At 46.6% G+C, this 22,469-nt stretch overlaps 3 protein-coding genes across 5 annotated transcripts in view; 1 reads left to right on the top strand and 2 right to left on the bottom strand.

Moving 5' to 3' along the window:
• Positions 1–22,469, top strand: part of TSPEAR (thrombospondin type laminin G domain and EAR repeats) — a 172,012-nt gene that overhangs the window by 75,779 nt on the left and 73,764 nt on the right. The gene's annotated exons all lie outside the window — the stretch shown is intronic.
• Positions 7,653–8,871, bottom strand: LOC102149577 (keratin-associated protein 10-8). The gene has a single exon (XM_005606213.4). The coding sequence runs from the start codon at positions 8,799–8,801 to the stop codon at positions 8,001–8,003; it is 801 nt and encodes a 266-aa protein (XP_005606270.1). The 5' UTR covers positions 8,802–8,871; the 3' UTR covers positions 7,653–8,000.
• On the bottom strand, positions 14,334–15,613 carry LOC106782616 (keratin-associated protein 10-12). Its single transcript, XM_014736423.3, has one exon. It carries the CDS (start codon positions 15,538–15,540, stop codon positions 14,776–14,778), a length of 765 nt encoding a protein of 254 aa, XP_014591909.1. The 5' UTR covers positions 15,541–15,613; the 3' UTR covers positions 14,334–14,775.

Genomic DNA, 22,469 nt, shown 5'->3' with positions numbered 1-22,469 from the left:
GCTCGTAAAACTGGCACCATGCTGGTCAGGGCTGCTGTCCCAGTCCTGAGTCTGCCCTGCAGGGACACCTGCCGGAAGGAGCAGCCTCCTTGTGGCTGACCCTCCAGCTTCCACAGGGCGGGTCATATGTCAGGACGCCTGGTGACAGTGGCTTTGGGCCCATGGGGACGCACTCTGTGTGGTCCAGGCTCTGTGTGCAGGCTCCGATCTGGGCTGGCAGGCCAGACCTGTGACTGGGGGACAAGTGGCCGAGGTGCCTGTTTTGGGGACAAGACAGTGTGAGGACGGCCCTTCCTGGGCGGGCTCTGTGAACTTGATGGTCCCTATGTCGGCCCAGGGCAGCGAGGAGGATGCGGCCCAAGGACTGGAGAGGGCCTCCACTCCTTAAGAAGGAGATGGAACATTCTAGCAAGGCCTGCGCTCCCTTGTTCTTAGGAGGATCAGATTCAGGGACTGACCTTGGGGTCCTAAATCTCATCCCCAGAGCCCATGGTCAGTTGTCCTGAGGGAGGCAGGTCTGGGGTCGGGGACCGAGGGTCAGGGCGGGATTTAATCTGGAGGAGGAGGCAGGGCACGAGGCTGGTGTGGAGAAGCTGGAGGACAATCCATCATCAACGTGCTTTCAAATGAAACCCAAAGGGAATCTCTTTGGTACATAAATTGGGACTATTGAACTGTCAGAAAATAGTGGTGTGCATGATGGATGAAAGGTCATATGAAAATTAAACAGTTCTTACAACTAAAACAGGGTGAGATACAAGGTATTCAATATGAAATTCAAAACACTCAAATTTCCAAGAAGCGTATGAAATGCTAGTTGATCTCATTAACAATTAAATTTCTCAGATTACAACATAAATGTCCCACCTGTACAATCACCCAAGATTTAGGATCTTAGGGCGATTGGGCATGGGGGCCTCACTCTTAGGATCCTTTAGCAGCCATGATTTTTTAAAATTGTGATAACACTTAATATAAAATTTGCCTTTTTATCCATTTTAAATTGTACAATTTAGTGGCATTTAGTACAATCACAATATTGTGCAACCATGAGCACTACCTAGTTCCAGAACATTCTCATCACTCCAAAAGGAAATCCTATGCTGTTAAGTAGCCCCTCTCCAGCTCCTGTCAATCACTGCCCTGGTTTCTGTCTCTATGGATTTGCCTATTCTGCATATTTCATATGAAAGGAATCATACAATATGTGGCCTTTGTCTCGGACTGTTTTCACTTAGCATGATGTTTTCCATATTTCCAGATACATTGTAGCGTGTATCAGTGCTTCATTCCTTTTTACGGCTGAATACTATTCCACCGTATTCATGTACCACATTTTATTCATCCAATCAGCAGTTGATGGACATTTGGGTTATTTCCACCTTCTGGCTAATGTAAATAATGCTGCTATGACAGTTTTTGTTCAAGTTTTTGCTTGAACACTTCTGTTTGATTCTCTTGGGGTATCTACCTAGGAGCTGAATTGCTGGCTCAATTGGTAACTCTGTGTTTAACTTGTGAGGACCTGCCAGATTGTTTTCCACAGCAGTGGCACCATTTTACATTCCTAGCAGCAGTGTATCAGGGTTTCTATTTCTCCACGTGCTTGCTGACATTTGTTATTTATTTATTTATTTTTTAAATTCTAACCACCCTATTGGGTGTGACGTGGTGTCTCATTGTGCCTTTGATTTGCATTTCCCCAATGACCAATGATAGTGGGCTTCCTTTCATGTGCGTGTTGGCCATTTGCTTATCTTCTTTGGAGAAATGTCTATCAAAGTGCTTCATCCATTTTTAATTGGCTTGTTTGTCTTTTCGTATTGATTGTAGGAGTTCTTTATGTATTCTGAATACAAAACCCTTACAGAATTATGATTTGCACATATTTTCTCCCATTCTATGAGCTGTCTTTTTACTCTCTTGATAGTGTCCTTTGATACACTTTGATAATTTTGATGAAGTCCAGTTTATCTGTAGTTTCTTTTGTTTCTTGTGCTTTTGGTGTCATATAGAATAAACCATTGCCAAGTCTAAGGGCATGCAGGCTTCTTCAAGAGTTTTATAGCTTTGGCTCTTGTTTTTAGGTACTTGATCCATTTTGAGTTAATTCTTGTATATGGTGTGAGATAAGGTTCAGCTTCATTCTTTTGCATGTGGAGATCCAGTTGTCCCAGAACCATTTGTTGAAGAGACTATTCTTTCCCCATTGAATGGTCTTGACTCTCTTGTTAAAAATCAGTTGACCATCGATGCATGGGTTTGTTTCTGGACTCTCAGTTTAATTCCATTGATCTGTATGTGTATCCTTATGCCAGTGCCACTGCTTCGATTACTGTAGCTTTGTACTAAGTTTATTTCTTCCTTGTTAAGTTGGATGTCTTTTATTTCTTTTTCTTGCCCAGCTGCTCTGTCTAGAACTTCCAGTACAATGTTGAATACAAGTGATGAAAGTGGTCACCTTTGTCTTGTTCCTGATCTTAGTGGGAGAGCTTTCAGTCTCTCACCATTGAGCATGACGTTAGCTGTGGGATTTTCATGATGCCCTCTAGTATGTTGAGGAAGTTCCCTCTATTTAAAGTTTATTGAGTGTTTTTATCATGAATGAGTGTTGGCTTTTTTCTGCATCAATTGAGGTGATCACAGGACTTCCCCTCTTCGTTCTATTACTGTGGTGCATTATACTGATTAGTTTTCATGTATTGAATCTCACTTGCTTTCTTGGGAGACATCCCACTTGGTTGTGGTGGAAAATCCTTTTGCTATGCTGCTGCATTTCGTTTGATTGTATTTTGTTGAGGATTTTTAAAATCTTTATCTATAAGGAGCATTGGTCTATAGTTTTTCATTTGTTTACCTTGTCTGACATTGATATCAGGGGAATGCTGACTTCATAGCATGAGTTAGAAAATGTTCCTCATCTTCAGTTTTTTGGAAGAGTTTGAGAAGATTGGTGTTAATTGTTCTCTAAATGTTTAGTAGAATTCGTCATTGAAGCCATCTGGTCCTGGGCTTTTCTTTTTGGGGAGGTTTTTGATGACTGATGTCATCTTGTTACTTGTTTTAAGTCTGGTCAGTTTTTGTATTTATTCTTGAGTCAGTTCACTCACTTTAGATCAAAATATACAAATAGATAGAAAGTAAAAGGATGGGAAAAGGTATTTCATGGATATAGTAACCAAAAGAGAGCTAGGTGACTATAATAACATCAGACGAAACAGACTTTGAGGCAAAAAATTGTAAGAGACAAATAAGGACATTAAATATTGATGAAAGGGTCAATATATCAAGAAGATATGATAATTTTAAACATATATGCACCTATCAACTGACCTCCAAAGTATATGAAGAAAAAATAGGCAGAGTTGAAGACAGAAATAGACAGTTGTAGTTCCATAGTAATAGTTGGGAACTTCAGTAAATCATTTCCATTAATAAAAAATAAAACAAAAGAACACCTACATTTAGATGAATAATGAAATGGAGGACTTGAAGAACACTATAAACCAGCTGGACATACACACAACGTTCAACTCAACAACAGCAAAATACACATTTTCTCAAGTGCACATGGGATATTCTCCAGATTAGACCACATGTTAGGCCACAAAATAAATCTCAATAAATTTTAAAAGATTGAAATCACACAAAGTGTCTTCTCTGACCACAATGAAAGGAAACTAGAAATCATTAACAAGGAAAACTGGAAAATTTGCAAATATATGGAAATTCAACAACATGTCCTTAAACAACCAATGGATCAAAGAAGAAATCTCAAAGGAAATTAGAAAATCATTTCAGATGAATGAAAATGAAAACACAGCAAACCAATACTTATGGGGCACAGCAAATTCAGTGCTCTGAAGGAAATGTATAGCTGTCAACACTTGCATTAAAAAAGAAGAAAGATTTCAAATCAATAACCTAACTTTATATGTTAAGGAACTAGAGAAGAAGAGCAGACTAAACCCAAAGCTAGCAGGAGGGAGGAAATAAAGATTAGAGCGTAGGTTAATGAAATAGCGATTGGAAAAACAATAGAATCAAGGAAACCAAAAGTTGGTTCTTTGAAAAGAGCAAGACTAAGAGAGCAGGCTCAAAAATTACTAAACTCAGAAATAAAAATGGGGACATCACTGTTCAAATTAAGGATTATTTGAGAGTATTTTGAACAACTGTACACCAAAAAGATAGATAACCTAGATGTAATGGGAAAATCCTTACAAACATACACACTACCAAAGCCGACACCTTGACTTGTGGTGTTTTCATGTGGCTTCAGGTTGCTCCTTAGTGCCCTTTTATTTCAGCCTGAATGATCATTCCTCATTGGGCAGGTCTACTGCAATGAACTCTTTCAACTCATATTTCCCTGGAAATGTCTTAATTTCTCCTTCATTTTTGAAGGGTACTTTTGCTGGATATAAACTTCTTTCTTGACAGTTTTTTCTTCCAGCACTTTAAACATGTCATCCCACTGCCTTGCAACCTCATGGTGTCTGATGAGAAATTGGCTGTTAATCTTCTCTTCTGCGGCATTTAAGATTCTCTCTCTGTCTTCACGTTTGGATAATTTGATTGAACGTGTCTCAGTGTGAATTTCTTTGAGTTTATTCTACTTGGAGTTCATTGAGATATTTGGATGTGAAATTTTCAGCTCTCTTCTCTCTCTCCTTTTTCTGGGACTCCTCTTCCGTGTATGTTGGTATGCTTGATGTGGTCCCACAGGTCTCTTATGCTCTGTTCATTTATCCTCACTCTTTTTTTTCCAACCACTCCTCAGACTGGAGTGTATCAGGCGACCTAACTTCAAGTTCACTAATTCTTTCTCCTGCCTGCTCAAATGTGCTACTGAGCCCCTCTAGTGGAGTTTTCCTTTCAGTTATTGTGTGCTTCAACTCCAGAATTTCTATTTGGTTCCTTTTGATATTTCTCTCTCTCCTTTTTTTTTAAACATGAGTTTCTTTTCTTTTTTTAAGATTGGCACCTGAGCTAACATCTGTTGCCAATCTTTCTTTTTTTGTTGTTCTTCCTCTTCTCCCCAAAGCGCCCCCAGGACATAGTTGTGTATTCTAGTTACAGGTCCTTCTAGTTCTGCTATGTGGAACGCCACCTCAGCATGGCCTGATGAGCAGTGCTAGGTCCATGCCCAGGATCCAAACCGACGAAACCCTGGGCAGCCGAAGTGCAGTGCATGAACTTAACCGCTCGGCCATGGGGCCAGCCCCGATATTTCTTTTTATTGATAATCTCTCTTTGGTGAGACATCAGTCTCTTAGTTTCTCTTAGTTCTTTGTTCACAGTTTCCTTGAACTCCTAGAGTATATTAAGAGAGTTGATTTATAGGCTTTGTCTAATAAGTTCAATGTCTGGCTTCTTCAGGGATAATTTTCTATTAATTGCTTTTTTCCCTGTGAATAGGCTATACTTTCTTTCTTCTTTGTGTGCCTCATAATTTTTGTTGAAAACTTGATATTTTGAATACTATAATGTGATAACCTTGGCTATCAGATTCTCCTCCCTCTAGAGCTTGCTGTTGCTGACTGTTTGTGGTTTGTAGTTGTGTTTTTGCGTAGTGACTTTTCTGAACTCTCTTTATGATGACTGCACTCTTTGTCATGTGTGGTCACTGTTCCATTAGCTTAGTGGCAGATGGTGATTCAACAGAGAGTTTCTTAAACACCTTGGGCCAGAATATATCTTTCCCAGTCCTTGTAGCTGGGCTCTGTTTGTGTGTTGGGGCCCACCTTCCACCCTCAGCTGTGCAGTTTACAACTCTGCCTTCACCTTTATTTCCTGCTTGCTCAGACCTGGAAACACAGCCAGAGGTGAGCACCGAGGGCCTTCTCAGGTTCTTTCTGAGTGTGTACCCCCTCGTGTGTATCTATGGGGACACTTAGACTTCTAGGAATCTGTGGAAGTTTTGAAAGCCCTATTCCTCAAAGCATCTCACTTGCCTGCCTTTCATCCTAGACTTTTTGGGGTGTCTTCTGTTTGCTGTAACTTGTGCCTTTCCCAGGCACAGTGACTGACCCATTTGACAAACATTCTCCACATAGCTGCTTCCCCACCTTTGGAGAGTTCTGAGTTAGGAGAAGTAAAGGCAAGCCCTTTATGTGGGTCCTTGAAGAAGCCACCAGGGAGGTTAAACAGACAGCCACACTTCTTTCAGAACAGGGTCCACACTGCTCCCTCCAGCACCAGGACCTCACTGGGACCCAGGCTGCTGGGGACAGGAAAGGGGTAAGGTCACCATAATGGCACAAAGCTCTTCCTTCTGCTTCAATGGCCTTTTTTCTTCATGAAGCATTCCCTTGGTTGTTGTAAACCTTTGATCCTTTTCCAGAGTTCAGATAAAGTTGATTCTGATGGCGTTGCTAGTTTCTCAGTGTTTCTATGGGGGGTGGGCCCTTAGAGTTCCCTATTCCTTATCTTTTCACACATCACTCTTAGCAGGCACAATTTTTTTTCTTTTTGTTTGCTGAGGAAGATTCTCCCTGAGTTAACATCCATTGCCAATTCTCCTCTTTTTTTGCTTAAGAAAGATTAGCCCTGAGCAGGCACTATTTTGAAAACTCCTTTTGAGGGCATCTGTCAGTATCTCCCAGAATTTAAAATCAGCAAACACTCCGACCTGGAAATCCCAACTCTAGGAATTGAGGCACCGTGAAAACGTACACTTGTGCACACAAGTATATGGTGAGGACCCTCACAGTGGTGTTTGTCATAATCAAAACTAGAGAAACTTGAAATGCCCATCTACTTGGTTCTGCATAAATCAGTAATGCTCTGTCCATGATTTGGGATGCTATGCTCCTGGGCAAAAGAAACCACCATGAGATATTTTTCCTCGTCAAATTGGCAAAGATAGAAAAATGTGAGCCCCTATGTTGCAAGTCTATGCTGTTATTAAGAAATAAAAATCCAGAGCCTCTTGTGTGCCACACAGATGTTCACATCACCAGTGTCTGTGCCCTTTGCCCTACAGTTCCAGTTCTCGGAGTCTATTCTCAGACGCACTCAGTTGTGTGTGAAACTGCACCTAGCTACAGCTTGGCCCATGTTCTGGATACCTTCTATCACTGTCCTGGGCTTTCTCCACCATCCCCGCTCGAGATCTCCCCTTTCCCACCTGCTCTCCATCAACCTAGCCCAGCAGGTGGAAGTCAGGCTGCATCTTGTTCTCTGTCTGCTGCATCCCAGCAGCTGGCACAGTCCTGGAGTACGGGGCAACCCAGGGCCTCTGTCTGTGTGTGGGAGCCCAGGATGCCCAGCCATCGGAGAGCGCTGTGTGGGCGCTGGGCCAGGGACTGCCAAAGTCTTCCTCGTCCCCATCTCTCAGCTCAACTGCGGTCCAGGATGTCCCCCAGGAAGGAGCTGCTTCTACCCACAGTGAGTTGAGGGGCCTCTGGTCAGAGCCCAGGTGGTGCCCATTGGACCTGCCCAAGAGCAGAGCTTCTGGAACCCCACAGGACCTGGGACAATGGCCAGACAGCAGAATGATGCCATGAGGTAGACATGAGACTCCAGGTGTCACGTGATAGAGCCCCCAGGCACCCCGAGTTGGTGCTATAGAGAGAGTCTGAGGAACCCAGGCCTCACTACGGCCCCCTCTCACCCCAGGTGTGTGCACAGTCAGCACAAAGGGCCAGTGAGGGGAGCAGAATTTTTATTGGTGCTCAGAGGTTAAGAGGGACATTGCTCGGTGCACGACCAGGGTCAGGAAGGGCCCAGCCCTGACCAGAGGAGGGAGGTGGCTTGGAGCAAAGAAGCACAGTGTAGAGTGGCCAGGGTGCCCATGGATCAAGGTCAGGAGAGGAGCTCCATGAGCATTTTAGGCCCCACACCTGGGCTGGACTGGGGCAGGCGGGGCTGGTCTTTCCTCTGTGCTGAGAGACACCTGGGTGGGGTGGGCCAAGGAGGCTGGGAGATCAGGGGCTTCCAGGGGCTGGAGGGGAGGAGGATCCCTGGAGCCTGGCTAGCCCAGGGGATGTGCCCGGTCAGCAGCAGGTTTTCTGGGCTGGGGTGGTGCCGCAGCGGGCCACGTGGGAGCACGCGGGGCGACAGAGCAAGGACACGCAGGAGGCCGGGCGGCAGCAGCTGGGCTGGCAGGAGGCAGGGCTGCAGCAGGAGGGGACCGGCACACAGCAGGCGGGCCTGCCCACGGGGCGGCAGATGAGGGACACGCAGGAGGAGGGTTTGCAGCAGGACGGGGGGCAGGGGCTGGGCTGGCAGCACGAGGGGGCTGGGCAGAGGGTGGCCTTGGAGCAAATGAGTGTGCGGCAGACGGGCACGCAGCAGGCCTGCTGGCAGGGGGAGGAGGCGCAGAGGGAGGGCTGGCAGCTAGACTGCTGGCAGCACGAGGTGTCTGAGTAGGGGGAGGCCCCAGAGCAGATGGGCACACAGCACACTGGCTTGCAGCAGACGGGTGTGCAGGAGACAGGAATGCAGCAGGCCTGCTGGCAGGGGGAGGAGGCACAGCAGGAGGGCTGGCAGCTAGACTGCTGGCAGCATGAGGAGTCTGAGCAGGGGGAGGCCCCAGAGCAGACAGAGACACAGCACACGGGCTTGCAGCAGACGGGGGTGCAGGAGACAGGCACGCAGCAGCATGGGGGCTCGCAGCAGCTGGAGGTACAGCACGGGGGCTCGCAGCAGCTCTCCTGGCCATTGTCCACCAGCCAGGAGGAGCCGGGGCAAGCACTGGGTGAGCAGACCCGGCTGCCACAGTTCAGGTCGCTGGAGCAGACGGACAGAGTGGAGGCGGCAATAACGTAAGTCCTGGAGCAGCAGGTGTCGGCCATGTTGGGCTTCTGTGCTGGGAGGTGAGCGGGTGGAGGGTGAGTAGTGGGGAGTGAGTGAAGTGCTCTGGGCATTGGTGCTTTTATCTCCCTCCCTGGGGTGCAGGGCCTCACCTGATCTCGACAAGCCTTCCCTTTCCTTGTTGTTGCTCAGAGTGTGTTATTTGCTGAGAGGTGTTCGTAATCTAGTCCCCAAGACTTCTGAGTGTGTCTGGTGGGCTGATCACTGGAGGTGCGTTTGTGTCCTGAAAACAAGTGCTGAGATGCAGCGTTTCTGTTGGCGAATGGCTCCTGACTTGGGTGTGTCTGTAAAACCTTGGCTCCTCTTTCCATCTCTTTGCTTGTGTATCTTTGGGATGAATTCTAGTCCCAGGATGTTTTGTACCTGCAGATGCTGCACCCGTGTTCCTGACCCTCTTCCACTGAACAACGGGTGTCTTGACCTGAAGGGGTGCCCCATCTCGCCTGCTCTGTCTGCAAACCTGGTGGGGTGTCCACGGCTCTCCTCTGTGCACACGACTCCCAATGTCCATCTCAGATGCTGTTCTTAGTTCTCCTATGTATCGCACAATTACCAAATCGTGTATATTCTGTTATTTCTTGAGTTTTCAGTTTCAGGTGTGATCTAATTTCCTGTTGTGGAAGAAAGCGCTTTCTCTTGTTTTCCACCAGCCCCATGAGAAGTTCCTCCTTCCTACCCCAATATTTGGTTATATCAGTGTTCAAAGTCTGTACTCTTTTAACTGAGTGAGTGTTGTTCATAGTCTGTGTAGTGGAACCAGAGTTAATTTCCTTACTTGTACATGTTTTGTCTTTGCTTGTGTTTTTCTTAGAGTTAACAATTGCTTCTTTTGTTTGTTTGCTTATTTTTCTGTGTAGCTATCATTAGATTATCCCCAAGCTCTCTGACTAATTCATCCCCAAGCTCTGCTCAAGATGTTCAAACATATCAGGTAATCTGTCAGCTTCATTTATTTTTTAGAAACATTCTCCTAGAGCCCTCTTTATTTATGGTCCAGCCTTTGTTGGTCATTCCCTCAGCCTGAGGCACAGGTGTCATCCAGGGATCTCCCTTCACTATTATCTTTGGATTTCCCTCCATCTCTCTCCTATCATGGATCTCTTATTTCCTGAATGCCGTGTTGTTTTCTTTCTGGGTTTATGCCCTTATTTTGGTGGAGTACATTCTCCAGTAGCTTTCTGAAAATGGATGCATAGGAGATAAATTTTAGCATAACTGAAAATGCCTTTATTGTGCCCTATACCAAGTTGATAGTTTAGCTGGGTATAGTCTCCTGGATTGGAAAAGTTTCCCCTTAGAATATTTAGTTGGAGAAATAGAACATTTCCAGAATTCTAAATGTTCTCTCGTGCTGTTTCTCAGTTAACCCAGCACCCCCCCCCCCCCCCCCACTGCTCCAGGAGTCGTGGCTATTCTTCCTTCTCTCTCCATTGATTAGTTCTGCCTATTCCAACTACTCTTTTGTTGATGGCTCCATTTGCTCAACAAAATGTCTGTGATAAGCACCCATGTTGCTACATGCATCATAGTTCATTCTTTTTTGCTGTACTGTACATCATTGCATCAAAGCATACCACACATTATTTGTCCAGTCTCTTTCCCAATGACACAGATTTAGATTATTTCCAGATTTTGGTTAATATTAATGCTGCTATAAAAATTCTTGTACATTTTGTTTTTGGTGAATATATTTACTAATTTCTTTTCAGTGTACATCCAACAGTGGAATTGCTGGGTCATATCTTAGCCATACATTTAGTTTAGCATATCTTGCCCAACAACTTTCTAAAGAAGCTTATATTCCTACTAGCCAACTTTATGAATTCCAACCACTCTATGTCCTTTATAAAATGAGGTGTTCTCAGTCTTTTAAAATTTTATCCATTTTGGAAAGCACATAGTGATACCATATCATTGTATTAATTTGCATTCCCTGATGAGTAAAGCTACTCATTCAACATCTGGATATCTTTTCTTGTGAGGTTTCTGTTCATGTCATTTGCTTTTACTTTTAATTGAGATTTTTGTATCTTATTGATTTGTAGAAATTTATTATATATTTTGAGTATGAGTTATTTGTTGTATATATGTGTAGTGATGTGCTGGTAAATGTTTAATAACTGGCTGCCTGTAAAACAAAAACAAACCAGCCCTGATTTGTTGTGTTTGCCAGTTTTCATGGTGTAAACACTTTCACCATAGCTACCAAGGTGACGTCACTGAACACCGAGCCGGGGAGAGGTCACAGTCAGCTCTCGAGAGCTCCTGCGGGTTGGCTCAGGTTGCCCCCAGATATGTGCATTGCAAATTACTCATCCAAGTCTGGGGTCCTGTTTTGCTTCCTCTCGATGGGGTCCTTTTTAAAAAGTGAGCTTTTTTGAGGTATGATTTACATATTTTAAAATGTACCCATTTAAGGTTTCCATTTGCTGAGTTTTGGGAAGTGTGTACACCTGTGTGGCCACTACCACAAGAAACATAGAGAATTTTTCCATCGTCCCAAAAGTTTCCTGTGTGTTCTTTCACGGTCAGTCCCAGCCCCTCCTGACCCTGGTCCCAGGAAACTACAGCTCTCCTCCCTATCTACATCAGATTTGTCTTTCTAGAGTTTCATATAAATCAAATTATGTAGTATGGACTTTTCTGGTGTGGTTTCTTCCCCTCAGCACATTGAGATATGTCAGTATATGTGTGGTTGCAGGTGTCAGTGGGGGGGTTCCTTTTTGTGAGCTGAATTCCACTGCGTGGATATAACACTTGTTTATCCATTCAGCTGTTGAATGGATAACATGCATGGCTAGTATGAGAAAAGCTTCTCTGAACATTGTGAACAATTCTTCGTGTGGCCCTGTGTTTTCACTTCTTTTGGGGAAATAGCCAGGAGCAGAATGTTTGGGTCACGTGATAGGTGTGTGGTTTACGTTTAAGAGACCGCCAAACTGTTTTCGAAGCAATTGTACCATTTTACATTCCTGCCAGCAAATGTATGAGAGTTCCAGCCCCATACATCCTTGTTGACCCTGGGTGTTGTTAGTCTTTTTAATTTGAGTCGTTCTTATTGGTGCATGGTCATAGTCATGGTGTCTTTTAATGAATCGATGTTCTTAATTTTAACAAAGTCCAATTTATTGATTCTTTTCTTTAATGATTAGTGTTTCCTATGTCGTATTTCCAAAGTTGTTGCCCACCACAGCATCGTGAAGACGTCCTCCTCTGTATTATTCTAGATCTTCACTATTTTACCTTTCACATTTAATTCTATGGTCCACCTCCAATTAATTTTTGTGTTCAGTGTGAGGTAGAAGTCAAAGTTTATTTTGTTCCATGCAGATATCCAATTGCCCAACACCATTGCTACCCTCTGATTCTCAGGGGCCCCCTGATGGTGAATCAAGTGACAATGCAGGTGGGGTCATTACTGGGCTCCTTTGGGTGCCATTGTTCTATCTGTCTCTCTTTGTAGCGATATCTGGATCTGGTACTTATTGTGACAGAAAATACTCCCTTTTCTTTTCACGTTCTTCTGGGATCGCTGACCTATCCAAGTTTTATCCCTCGTCTTGCATTGATTCCAGTGAGGACATTTTCCTAGAAAATTATCCTCTTCATCTAACAGTCTCAATTGCATTGACTTATAGATATATATTTTTCTCATAATTTAAAATTTTCTCCATCTTCAGTCGTGTGCCTGTTTTCGTATTTAATATTTTTTCTACCTCTTTGAGATTTGCCATTATTTTAATTCTTGTATAGACCTTTTAAAAAACAAACGTTTCATTTGGTTGATTGTATCTACTATTTCTTTGTTTTTAATTCACTAATTTCATTAAGTTATTTCTTTTACTTTCTTTTGGAAGTTTTTCTGAATTCTGAAGTGAAATCTTATTTATTCTCAATCTTGCTTAGTTCCTGCTGTTTGTCTTTAAGGATTTAGTCTATTCGCTGAACACGGATCTCCCAAGCACTCACCTCCTCCCACGCAGGACCTCCTCCCTTCATCTCCTGAGTTTGCCGTTGGGTTTCCCTTTTCTGTTCAATCTGAAAGAGCACCTTTAAATTTTCCAAAGGAGACTTCCTTTTTATAGTTATAAGTTTGTCTCATTGCATGTGGCTCAAGAATGTGGTCTATGCCACTTCTTGTTACCTGCCCAGATAGTTTTTTATTATAAAATATTTCAGATAGTATAGAAAATAATATAATAAGCGCCCATGTATCTACGAATCAGTGTAAACAAATCTTGACGTTTTACCATATTTACATTTGCCGTATTTACAGAGCACTACAGATGCGCGCCCTCCTGTTGCATCCCTGCCCTCTGCCTCGGGGGCACTGTTCTGAGGCTGGTGTCCGTCAGTCCCGCATATGCCTTTGTAGTTTTTATAGAGGTGTTACAGCCATGGAGACAAAGTATTGCTTTGTGTTTTTGACCCTTAAATACGTATTATTCTGTTTGTATCGATCTGTGGCATGATTTTTTCCTTTTACTTAATGTTATGTGTTTGCGATTCACCCAGATCGATGTGTTTCCCGGCTCAGTCATTTTAACTGCTGTGTACTCTTCCTCTGGGTGTGTGCACTATGGTTTAACTGTCCATTCTCCTCTTGAAGGGCATTTAGATTATTGTTCTATTTAGATTTTTCAAACAATGCCATGAGATGCTCTGTGTGAGTCTCTCGTGCACGCATGTGAGATCTTCTCCAGGGGAGCCATCCCCAGGGTGTAGGGGGTCCCAAGACCCAACCTCTGCATCCCCAGGTTTGATGATTTGCTAGAACTCCTAGGACTCAGCATGCAGAGCTGGCTCAGTGCAGAGAGAAGACCCTTGGTGGGAGGTCGGGGACACCAGGCGCACCCTTCCAGAACCCCTGCCATGGAGTCATGCAGGACGCGCTTAACTCCCCAGCAAGAAGCCATGATAACACATGTGAGGTGTCGTCTACCGGGGAGCTCATCAGAGACCAGCGCCTGAGGTTTTTATGGAGGCTGGTCCTGTGGCCGCCTCTGCCTGGCATGTACCAAAATCCAGCCTCCTGGGGGCAGAGCAGGTGTCAGCACAAGTCATGGTGTTTGTACTAATGGTTTAGGCCCAATGAGGCACTCTTCTCACTCAGTGGTGGGGACCCTGCACAAATGCGCATTCCCAGATGCCGGCCAAGGGCCAGCCTTGTGAGCAGGGTCAAAGGTGGCCATCCCCGTCTGCTGTGCTAGCTCCTTCCTGCACAGGGCCCGTGGGTTCATCCTTCTGGAGTGGGGGCACTGCAGGCAGTCTGGGTTCAGGGAAGTCACCCCTGAAAGGTGGCCCCCCTCCCTGAGAGCAGGCATCGCTGTCAGATTATTCACCTTTTGTGTCCTTGAAAGTGTGTCCATCTCTTGGATATACATGTAGCCAGAGTGATGGAGGCATTTGAAGGGGTAGGAGCATAGTGGCCCCGGAGAGCTACCCAGGACCACCTTTACGTGGGGGAGCGTCAGGCAGGGGTCTTGGTTATAAACAACAGGAATGAATTGTGGTTAAATTCATCAGGAAAGGAGTTTATTGGAAGGGACTGGCAGCTCACAGAACGAGGGGCAGGTAAAGAAACCAGCTCAGGAACCAGTGGAGGAGCCAGGGCCACACCGGGATCCAGTGGCAGCGATGAGAAACCCACTCCAAGTGGTTCATCTTCTCTGCTCCACTCCACGGGACCTTCAAAGGCCTGGGGGAGTCCGGGGCCTCGCTGGGTCTCTGCCAACCCAGGCTGGGGGCAGGGCACGTTGATTTGGGGAAAGTCAGTCCTTGAAGAAATGGGTGAGCTATTCTGTGGAGGACGACTGCACATGTGTGGCCAGGTGGCCACAAATGCCCACTGCAGGGGCCCACGAAGGGGGCTTGACAGCTGTTTTGGCTCTTGGTAAAGAATCCAGGGGCTGCAGATGGCAGTGAGCTCTCAAGCTTTGGGGTGGCTTTAATCACTCAGCAGCAGGACTTCTGGGCCGGGGCAGGGATGCAGCAGGCCACGCGGGAGCACGTGGGACGACAGAGCAGGGACACGCAGGAGGCCGGGCGGCAGCAGCTGGGCTGGCAGGAGGCGGGGCTGCAGCAGGAGGGCACGGGCACGCAGCAGGCAGGCCTGCACACGGGGTGGCAGATGAGGGACACGCAGGAGGAGGGTTTGCAGCAGGACGGGGGGCAGGGGCTGGGCTGGCAGCACGAGGGGGCTGGGCAGGGGGAGGCCCCAGAGCAGACGGGTGTGCAGGAGACGGGCACGCAGCAGGCCTGCTGGCAAGGGGAGGGGGTGCAGCACGAGCGCTGGCAGCTAGACTGCTGGCAGCATGAGGAGTCTGAGCAGGGGGAGACCCCAGAGCAGACGGGCACACAGCACACGGGCTTGCAGCAGACAGGGGTGCAGCAGACGGGCACGCAGCAGGCCTGCTGGCAGGGGGAAGAGGTGCAGCAGGACAGCTGGCAGCTAGACTGCTGGCAGCATGAGGGCGTGCAGGAGCTGGCGCAGGCTGACTGGCAGGGGCTGCACACATAGCTGGCAGGGGTGCAGACGAGGCTCAGGCAGGGGGCTGGGGCGCAGCAGCTGGGGGCACAGCAGGGGGGCTCGCAGCAGCTCTCTGGGGCATCGTTCACCCGCCAGGAGGAGTTGGGGCAGGAGTCCCAGGCACCGGGCTGGCAGACCCGGCTGCCATAGCTGAGGTCGCTGGAGCAGACGGACAGGGTGGAGGCGGCCATGGTGGGGCGGTGGGGTTGGAGGAGGGTCGAGCGTGTGTGTGTGTGTGTGTGTGCGGGAGAGGGGGTTGAGAGTGTGTGAGCTGCCTGGGGTGCTTTGGGCTTATATACATGTTGGGGTGTGTTGTCCCAGCGGGCGGCCCCCACGCCCGCCCTTCCTTGTTGCTGTTTGGCACCCTGAGAACTCTCATTAGGGCCCGTTTGTTTTTAGTCCTGGGAGATGTTGCTCAGCTAGAAACTCCTAGTGTATTTGGGGTCTGTTGACACTTCCTCAGCGACCTTTGGTCCAGAGCACAGCGTTGATGTAGAAAGGGTGTGTGTTGTCTACACATAGTGTGTCCTGGCTCTGCATTGGTGGCAGGAGAGTTCCGTCTCTCCCCGTCCTGACGGCCCTTTGCCGATACCTGGGATGGGTCTAGTGCACACCTGGGATGGGTCCAGTGCACACCTGGGATGGGTCCTGTGCACACCTGGGATGTGTCCAGTGCACACCTGGGATGGGTCCACTGCACACCTGGGATGGGTCCAGTGCACACCTGGGCACTCTGCTTGTCGGGGTGCCACGGCTTCCTGAGTGGCAGGCTGGAGAAGCCCAGGTCGAAGAGGCGCTGAGGCCAGGACACTTCCCACAGTGTCTCCCCTGCGCTCTCTCTGGCACAGGGAGCTCCCCTGAGGGTGCAGGTGGCAAAGAGGAAAAGGTGTGACAGTCGGGCCATGGCACTTCCCATTTCCCTGGTGGGCAGCGCACACCCTGCCTTCTGCCCGACCGCTCAGCGAGGCCCCAGATCCTGCGGCTGTCCACAGCCTTGCCATCTCCATTTGCATTCACCGCACACCGCACAGCCACGAGTGTAAGCCAGAGCTGCCTGTCCATCTCCCCGCAGAAGGCACAGCCACGCAGCAAAGCTTCATACAAACGCCAGGGATCGCTGTTGTGTTTCCTGTTGGTTTTTCTGATTGTTAACCGAACAATTTCTTGTGTCACCCCAGCCAGAGACCTGAAAGGTCACCCAGGCCTCTCCCTTCCTTCTGCAGATAATATCCAAGTAGCCGCCACATCATTTTGGTTCTCTCTGCTAAATATGTTTCAAATCCTCTCTGGTCCTTTTATTCCCAAGCATGGATTTATTCCCTATGTGGCAAATCTTCCCGTGAGCTGGAAACAGTACCAGGCTGGAGGATGTGAAGATGAACAGGTCGCAGCCCTGCCCTCTGCATCCCTGCCAGCCCAGGAGAGCTGGGCTCGTGGTACCCTGTGATGCAGTGATGACTGGGCACGGCACAGCATGCACTGGGCCCAGAGGGGTGGGGCCTGACCCAGGTGGGAGGGCTCTGGGGGCCTTTCTGGCAGAGTGCGATGCTCCTGCTAAGCCTAGGGCCTCGAATTTTCACCCTTCCCAGCTGTTTTGTTTCCAACACTGATTATCAGCCCAGGTCTCTCAACCCCTGGGATATTTATGAAAGGCAAGAAAAGGGTTCTAGGAATTCAATTGAATTTATATTTTGAGACACAAAAATAAGATAGATTTGAGCCTGGCCTCCTGTGCTCAGCTCCTGGCCCCTTGGGGGTATAGGAACTCATCACGGAGACTGGACAGGCATTAAAGAGAGAAAGAGAGGGAGAAGATATTTCTGCTTCCGTCTATGACTAGGTAGCTTGTGCCAGACATACACTCTTGCTGAGAATAACTTGAAAACCTGCATAAAATACAAAAACATCTGTTGAAAGCTTTTTGAAGGCTGCCGTTAAACTAAGAATTGAGGGGCACACATTCTGGAGATGAGAAAGCTTCAGAGAGGTGAGCCAGCATCTCCAAATGGCTTTTCCCTTAAGTGCAACTGATGAATCTTCAATGGGGGGATGGCAAAAGGCTGCAACTGAAACATATAGAAGCCAGCAGAGCTTCTAGAAATTTCATGGGGCTGGAGTAAATTACATGGGAATTTGTGACTGCAGAGGCAGCAAGGACTCATGGGGACAAGATCCTAGACAGATGGGAGGCACCAAGAAGAGCTCTAGAAGAGGAGGTTGAACCCTCAAGGCATTTGCCAGATTTTCATGCTCTGCAGGGAAGATGCTAAGAAGGCAAACAGAAAGCCACTAAAAAGCCAAGCACAGTTTTTGCAGCCTCATTACCGAGGAGTCAAAACCTGGAGTTAAGACCAGCCAAGGAGGAGTGGCTCTCAGTTGGGGGTCTCTGGAGAGCTAAATCCTAGGAGTGGGGAAAAACAGACCCTACAGAGACCTAAACTCCCAGCTTCATGTCAATAAAGTGCCCTGCCTCTCAGCAGGCCGCCTGCCAGAGGGTGAGGTGAAACTCTCCGGAGAGGAAAGGCTCATTCAGGGCTGCTAGAATTTTTCATACACAATGTCAAACATGCAATCAAGAATTACAGTCATGCCAAGGAATACGGCCAAGAGACAGATAGACAATAGAAACAGACCCAGAGACGACACAGTGCTGGAGTTATCAGACATGGATTTTTAAAATAATTGTGATGAATATGCCCAAGAAAATAGATGTAATGATGGAGAGTTTTATCAAAAAACTGAAATACATAAAAAAGAAATGAGTAGAAATTCTAGAACTGAAAAAATATGACAATGGTATTTATGACCCGATAGATGGGTTTAATAACAGAATGGACGGCAGAGATGGGATTAGTGAACTGGAAGCTGTGAGCATCTAGGAAGAAGCTGGAGAGTAACAAGGAGGGAAGGTAACTGAATATGTGGTAGACCATGGGGAAGGAACTGCATATTTTTCTTATTATTGGAGTCCCATCTGGGAGGAAAGAGAGAATGGGGGAATATTTGAAGAGAGAATGGTAAAGAGTTTTCCAAAACTAAGAGTCAAACTTCATATTCAAGTAATGGCATAAACCTTAAGAGAATAAACACTAAAGAAACCCACGTAGACATCATAATGAAACTCATGAAAACCAAAGACAAAGACAAATTGTTGAAAACAAGCAGAGGAGAAAGAAACATCAACCTCAAACTTGCAGCAATAAGACTTATAGTAGATATCCCAAAAGAGGAAAGCAAGAAGGCCTTGGCGTGGCATCGTTAAGGGGCTGAGAGAAAAGAACTGCAAACCTGGAATTCTAGCCCAGCGAGAGTACTGTTCAGAGATGAAGGCGGAACAGAACATCACCAGACAAACGAGAACTGGGCCCACTCGACACCAGAGGACCCACTGTGAAGGAAATATTGAAGGGGGCTTTTCAGGCAGGATGACTGAGTGACAGAAATGCAGGGAGAAACGAGGAGACTCTGAAAGGAAGAAGAAGAGGACAAGTAGAGGTGAAAATTGACCTACATTTACAGTAACAATATTAGGATGATATAGATTCCCTTACAGTTTCTTGTGAGGTCTAGACCGTAAGTATCAATCAAATGCATGACAACATTAACAAGAAAAGGTGAGAAGGAAAAAAGGAGTTAAAGTGTTCTGAGGTCTTAGCGTGGCTTTGGAAGAGGTAAAAGTACTAAGTCTGCCTGAATAACCCAAGAAGGCGTGCTCTAATCTCTGGGGTGACCACCGAAAGAAGAGTAGAAACCATGTGTAACCAATAACAAGTAGAAAAGGGAAACTGAATAATAAAAACACTTGATTAATCTAAAGTAGTCAGAAAGTAATTTTTAAAAAGGACGTGTTGGGACAAATAGAAAACATAATCAGATAGTAGATATAAACCCAATCATCAATAATTAAATTAACTGTTAAGTATTAAATATTCCAATTTACAAATAAAGATTGTTAGTCTGGATTAAAAAAAGATAGGAAACCCCTGTGCCACTTAAAAGAGCTAGATCCCAAATATAAGGGCCCAGAAAGGTTGGAAGTAAAAAGCTGGAAAAGGCTATATCATGGAAACACTAAATAAAAACAGTTGGAGTGGCTTATTAGTACCAGATAAACTAGATTTTAAAGCAAGAATCATTATTTGGGATAAAAACAGACATTCCAGAAAGCTGAAAAGGTCAACCCGCCAGGAAGCTGTAACAATTCTAAACGTGTATACATCCGATAACATAGCTTAAAACACAGAAATCAAAAACTGACAGGACTAAAAGGAGAAATAGAGAAAGGTAAAGTCATAGTTGGGGACATTAATACAGCTCTCTCAATAATTGATAGGAAAGGAGACAAAATAATCTCAGAATAGGAAAGGCTATTCTGAGTTTAGACATAAAAAAAAGGACTGGTAAATTTAATTACATAAATTCTTAAAAATTGCATGGGATAATACATCATTAACAAAGGCAAAAAACAGTATGGAAAATGTATCTGTCATGCATATCACAGAGAAAGAGCTAATCGATACCCAAAGAGTTCCCGCAGTTGCTAATAAATGCCGACAACATAAAAGAAAATGAACTAAAGGATGCAGAGAGACAACTGACAGAGAAACACAAAAGGTTCTTAAACATGAACATGTGTTCAACTCCGCTCGAAACGAGAGAAAACAAATGTATGACCACGTGGGATCATTTTTCGCATGTTAAGTGGGAAAGGATGAAAACTGTTGCTGCTGTGGACTCAGGTTAGGCAGGGAGGGGGCAGCTCAGCGTTGCTGGCCTGCTGTGGGATGTGGACGTGTCCAGAGCTCTGGAGGGCAATTTGCCATTATGCGTCAAAATTTAAAGCCTCATACCTTTGTGCCACAATCATTAGGCACTTATTCTACAGGTGTTCCTGAAAAGCCATGAGGTCTGTGCAAAAGCATCACAGCGGTGAGCTTGTGCAATAATCTGTGACACAGACTGCAGGAGACAGACACTGGGTGGCCCACGCCCCCCACCTCCTGGTGTCCCGGGGCCATGTGCCCCCTGCCCCTTGAGTGTGGTCAGGACTCGCTACATGCTTACAGGCACAAAGACTGCAGCAAAGGCGATGGGATATTGCATCATGTAAGATGGTAATCCTGGTCTGCGGGGAGACTCTCCTATGCTGTCGGTAGAGAAGCTTGTGAGCTGCCCATGGAGAGGGCCACATGGCAAGGACGTGAGGGTGGCCTCCAGGCAACAGCCAGCAAGAAACTGAGGCACTCAGTCAGACCACCTGCACGGAACTGAATTCTGACAAGGACCATGTGAGCTCGGAGGTGAATCCTTCATCGGTCAAGCCTTCAGATGACAGCCTGTGATGTGGCCCCACAGGGAAGCCAGTTCTGCTGCGCCTGAGCTCCTCACTCACAGAAACTGGGAGACAGCGTGTGTACCAAAGCTTGTGGTGATTTGTTACACAGCAGAAGAAACAAACACACAGACCAGTGTGGAATTCTATGCAGCTGTAACCAAGAAAGAGAAATCTGTATGTATTCGTAGGAACGGAGCTCCACATTAAATTATATTTTAAAAAAAAAACATAGTGAGTAGAATATCATACAATTTGTATTTTAAAAATTTATGCACACAAAGACGTTAGATATGTATAAATACATATGGAGAATAGATAGTACATAGGTACATAGATACATAGAATGATATACATAGTCAATCCTCATTATTCATGGTTTCTTCATTTGTGAATTCACCTACTCACAAAGATTTATTTGTAACCCCAAAATCAATACCAGCAGTGCTTGAGTGGTCATTTGTGGACATGTGCAGAGCAGCCAAAAATCCGCGTCTCCTACGGCCCACGCTCCCAGCTGCAGTGGGACAAGGAGATGGTCGCCCTTGTTTCAGCTCTCAGTCTGTAAGTGTGTCCTTTTCCCAGTCTCTTTATGCCACATTTTACGCATTTTGGGGCTTTATGCTTCTGATTTTGCCGGTTAAAATGTCCCCCAACTAGAGCTGAGTAGCTGTCTAGTGTTCCTGAGCGAGACAAGGCTGTGACGGACCTTACGGAGAAAATACGTTAGATGGGCCTCGTTCAGGAGTGAGTTATAGCGCTGCTGGCTGTGAGTCTAATGTTCAATGAGATGTGCATTAAATATATATTAAACAAAATATCTTTGAACAGAAACACACATCAAACAGGGTTACGTATTGATCAGTTGATGAAAATGCGCCCGGAGGCTGGCAAGAACCCAACCCCGTGTTTCCCCCTGAGCCGCTGGGCCAGTGCTCGCCAGTTCAGGGTTCGTGCTGACTTTATAGAATACGATTGTGAGTAACGAGAATGGACTGCATGTGCAGGGGTGTGTGTGTGTGTGTGTGTGTGTGTGTGTGTGTGTATGTACACAGAGAGAGACAGAGAAACAGGGACACAGAGAGCGAGAGAGACGGGGAAGAGAGAGGCAGAGAGAGGCACAGGTTAGAGAGAAGACAAATGGGTGGAAGCAGCTGCTTCAAGAGAGGAGGGTGCTGGCAGGCAGGAGTGAAGAACACCTCTCCATGGCGACATTTCGTGCCTCTTTGCGTGTTCTGTGGTCCTTTGCTACTTAGTGACCCTGTGGGTTGTCTGGTGTCATGTGGGGAAGGCAGGTTGGGTATCTGGCCTGCAGGAGGTCTGGGTAAAGGCCGCTGGTCTCAGAGGAGAGGCCGGGCAGTCCAAACAGAGGAGGCTGCCCAAGGCGGGGACGAAGGCTGTGACGCCTCCGCGGTCCAGCCTGGGTGCTCCGCGTGGCTCACACCCGGGAGCCAGATGCCCAGGAAGCTGTCATCGTCCTGTGAGGGAAGGGAACCACACGATTTGCCCTAGAAGACAAAGTCCTTTGGTCTCCCAAGCTCAAGAAAGCAGGCAAGTGGACACAGAGACAGGAGGCCTTGGACAGAGGCACTGTGGTGATGAGACCTTAGGCCAAGAGCTTCGGGTCCTGTCACAGATGTGTGGCCCTGAGAGGGCATTGAATGCCCCTGGCCTCCAGGTTCCTCCTTCACAAGGTGGCAACCGTGCTGCATCCCCATGGAATGAGGTGCCTGAGCCACAAGGAGACACGTCCTTGTGCTAGCTGCCCGCAAAAGGAGGGATGCCGGG

Source organism: Equus caballus, chromosome 26 (assembly GCF_041296265.1).
Source record: "Equus caballus isolate H_3958 breed thoroughbred chromosome 26, TB-T2T, whole genome shotgun sequence".
NCBI lineage: Eukaryota > Metazoa > Chordata > Mammalia > Perissodactyla > Equidae > Equus > Equus caballus.
Note: the sequence above shows the minus strand (reverse complement) of the source record. Positions and strands in the feature narration are given on the sequence as shown.